Below are 3,152 nucleotides of genomic sequence, written 5' to 3'. Positions count from 1 at the left end.
CCACCGCTGGACTAAAGACCTTCCCCAACGGGAGGGCTTGTCTATCACCAGTCTGGGTAGACGGGTTGGTGATCACAGATGGTATTTATAGTACAGAGTGAAGAGGAGTGGTGGTGACAACTGTCTTCTGAACTGCCGTTACAAAACGGCACCACTTCAGCTAGGATACACATAAATCGAATGCTGAAAAAAATCGTTTCACCAACTCTTAGATGAGGTCTAAATATGTTAGGCGCTATCTAAAGTTACCACACCAATTAAGCTGGTGCGTTATGTTTAGCTGTCACGTGACATTTGAAAAAAATATTAACTTATTTATTTAAATAACAAAATCTATTCCAAAATTGAAAATAAAAATTGGCCTGTTAAACTTTAAAAAACAAAATATGACTTGTAATTACAAGAATGAACACACAAGTTAGGCAAGGTTTTTACTTGGTAACTCTTATCCTATTAGTTGTCTAGTGCCAGACGATCGATGAAAGTTTAACAATATAGCTAGCTATGTTAAGAAATCTCCTGCCTGTTCGTAGTCAATAAAACGGGCATTAGAAGTATTAGAGGTTTTTAGGGGAAATACTGCCGCCGTGCTCATTTTACCGCCAAGTAGCATTATTGGCCACCGAAAATTTAGCAAGAAGATGACACCGTTCAACAACAGGGATCACAAACGTTATAGATACATCAACTCAGTTGTGCGCGCGGCCCTATGTGTGGGTAAACCTTGTACATATACAGTGACTTTGTGTGCGTGACAAGAGGTACAGTCGGGTACAAATACAAATACAGTTATTTACGGGTTATATACGGGTTTTTTTTTAAAAAAACAGTTATTTGGTAATTTAATGTTTATTTATTGAACATTATTCTGAATCGCTACTTGAAAAATCAAATGATGAATTTTCGGATTCGCTGCTCTCATCAAGGTTAATTATGAATTCTGACTCCATGTCAAAATGTCTATAGTATTCTTCTTCTTTCTTTTGTACATGTCGACAAGTATTACCCCACATCCCTTCATCAATTTGACTTAAACATTCATTTATGAGTTTCATTATTTCCGTCACATTTTGGTCGACATTACGCGAAGCAATATAATTTTTTAAAATTCCCCACACATTTTCTATGGGGTTTAGTTCAGGATGATATGGTGGCAATCGAAGAACTTTTATGCCATATCGCTGAAGTATGTCATCAATCTTGTAACAGATATAGTTTTCTTTATTTTTTTTAATCAAATCATACAGTTCAATTTTTTTCATATCTTGATTAAAAGCTATATTTTTTTCTGTCAGCCATCTCTGCATTTCTATTTTTTTGGAATTCGAATTTGGGGCTCTGTCATTTTGAACGTTATGGTATGAGGCATTATCAAGCACAACCACAGAGTTAGGTGGAAGATTCGGTACTAGACGTTCTTTTAGCCACTTTTCATAGTTTTCCGCGTTCATGTTAGAATGGTAATCACCAGAAACACTATTTGCTTTGTATGTCAATAGTGCGTTAGGTACGAAACCTTGTTCTGAACCAGCATGCACAATGATAATTCTTTGTCCTTTCGACAGGTTTCTCTTTAAAGGTGGTCCATCTTTATTACCCCATCCTTTGTTTTGAACATGATTAGTTAAGATATAGCTCTCATCTGTATATACGATACACCGATTTTCTTGACGGTATCTGAGTAAATTTTTTAGGTAGGAAAATCGTAGTTTTTGGATGTCATGCCGCTCTATAATAACACGTCTGTTATCCACAGTTTTTCGCCATTTGTATCCCAACTTTAACAAAGCTGTACGCAGAGTCGAAATACTTCCATCATAGTTAAGTTTATCTTGAAATATTCCTTTCAACTTTAGCAAGGTAGGTAACTCACGATGTTCTAAATGGTAATTTTGAATAGTGGAACGTATAACATCAACGTTAAAGTTGTCTAATTCTAACTTCTTTAAACGTTTTTTACGGTCTTTATGCGGAGATTTAAACTTAGAGTCAGATTCTTTTCCTTCAGCCAATATATTAGTAACTGTTCTCTCTGATACCCCCACTGCCATTGCTGTTCTTTTCCGTACGCTATTTAAATGTTCACTTAGTTTCGATATTAAAATTGGACTTGCACTGCAAACTGGATCACTTACTAGTTCCAATATATCTCTCGCATCTATTTTCAGAAATTCGTATACCTTAGCAATGGTTTCTCGAGTCTAAAACAATAATACGTAAACGTCAACAAGGATATATTTTTTCGTATATAGAATCATAATAAATACCTATTCATTACATCTAAATTTAAAAATAAAAAATATTTACCTGACTCCTTAAACATTTTTTCCGTGAAGAACTAGACATTTTCGTAAACGACTGTACCCGTAAGAAAAAGCGATAGGAACACGTCTTGCTCGAACGACGACTGCCGCGTCACTGCCACACGAATGAAAGTTGTATATTTACAAGCGCACGCACACATAGGGCCGCGCGCACAACTGAGTTGAAGTATCTATACTTGTATTGTTCGGTCTTTGGATGAGACACGGAAGCGTCTTAAGTGCACTTACGTCTAGTGATAACGAGTAAAAGACGGGGACAAAGATACCTATCTTTGCATCGTTCGAGTCCATACAGGACTGGAGTGTATCGATAATGCTGTCGTATTTATATCCAAATACCCACCAAATGTCATGAACGTTGGTTGTTAATCAGTCAATCAATAATTTTAATTAATAAATCATTAATAATTCGATTCGATTCTCCGAAATACAAGCTGTATATTAAACTCCACGTAGGGCTACCTGGACGCAGAAATTCTAATTTGTAACTTTTTGTATATAGCATATTAATATTTCGTGTAAGTTTTTAATGATTTAGTTTAGTTTTTAATTATTCTGTTATGTAATAGTGTAGATGGGGCATAGTTACCAAATAGAAGTAAATAAAAAAATAAATTTAATTGTGTCTTGAAAACTACTTATTAATTACATTATAATTATCAGCATATTAGTAGAAAAACCTATTCAATTTAATAAAATATCTGGCCAATTTGATCTTATATTTATCAAAAGTTTAATTATTTACCAACTTTATAAAATTACCGTCACACTAACTTGTGTCCGATAGTCTTGTAAATGGAATGCTAGTGCGCGAGATCCCTTAAATCG

The 3,152-nt window shown here is 34.8% G+C and overlaps 1 protein-coding gene across 1 annotated transcript; it reads right to left on the bottom strand.

Moving 5' to 3' along the window:
- Positions 1–829: 829 nt before the first annotated feature.
- Positions 830–2,492, bottom strand: LOC120636536. The gene is made up of 2 exons (XM_039908056.1): positions 2,308–2,492; positions 830–2,201 (listed from the first exon to the last, which is right to left on the bottom strand). Exons 1-2 carry the CDS (start codon positions 2,344–2,346, stop codon positions 864–866), a joined length of 1,377 nt encoding a protein of 458 aa, XP_039763990.1. The 5' UTR covers positions 2,347–2,492; the 3' UTR covers positions 830–863.
- Positions 2,493–3,152: the final 660 nt, after the last annotated feature.

The sequence above is a fragment of the Pararge aegeria genome, chromosome Z (genome assembly GCF_905163445.1).
Source record: "Pararge aegeria chromosome Z, ilParAegt1.1, whole genome shotgun sequence".
NCBI lineage: Eukaryota > Metazoa > Arthropoda > Insecta > Lepidoptera > Nymphalidae > Pararge > Pararge aegeria.
The sequence above is the reverse complement of the archived record's forward strand: the minus strand, read 5'-3'. Positions and strand labels throughout refer to the sequence as shown.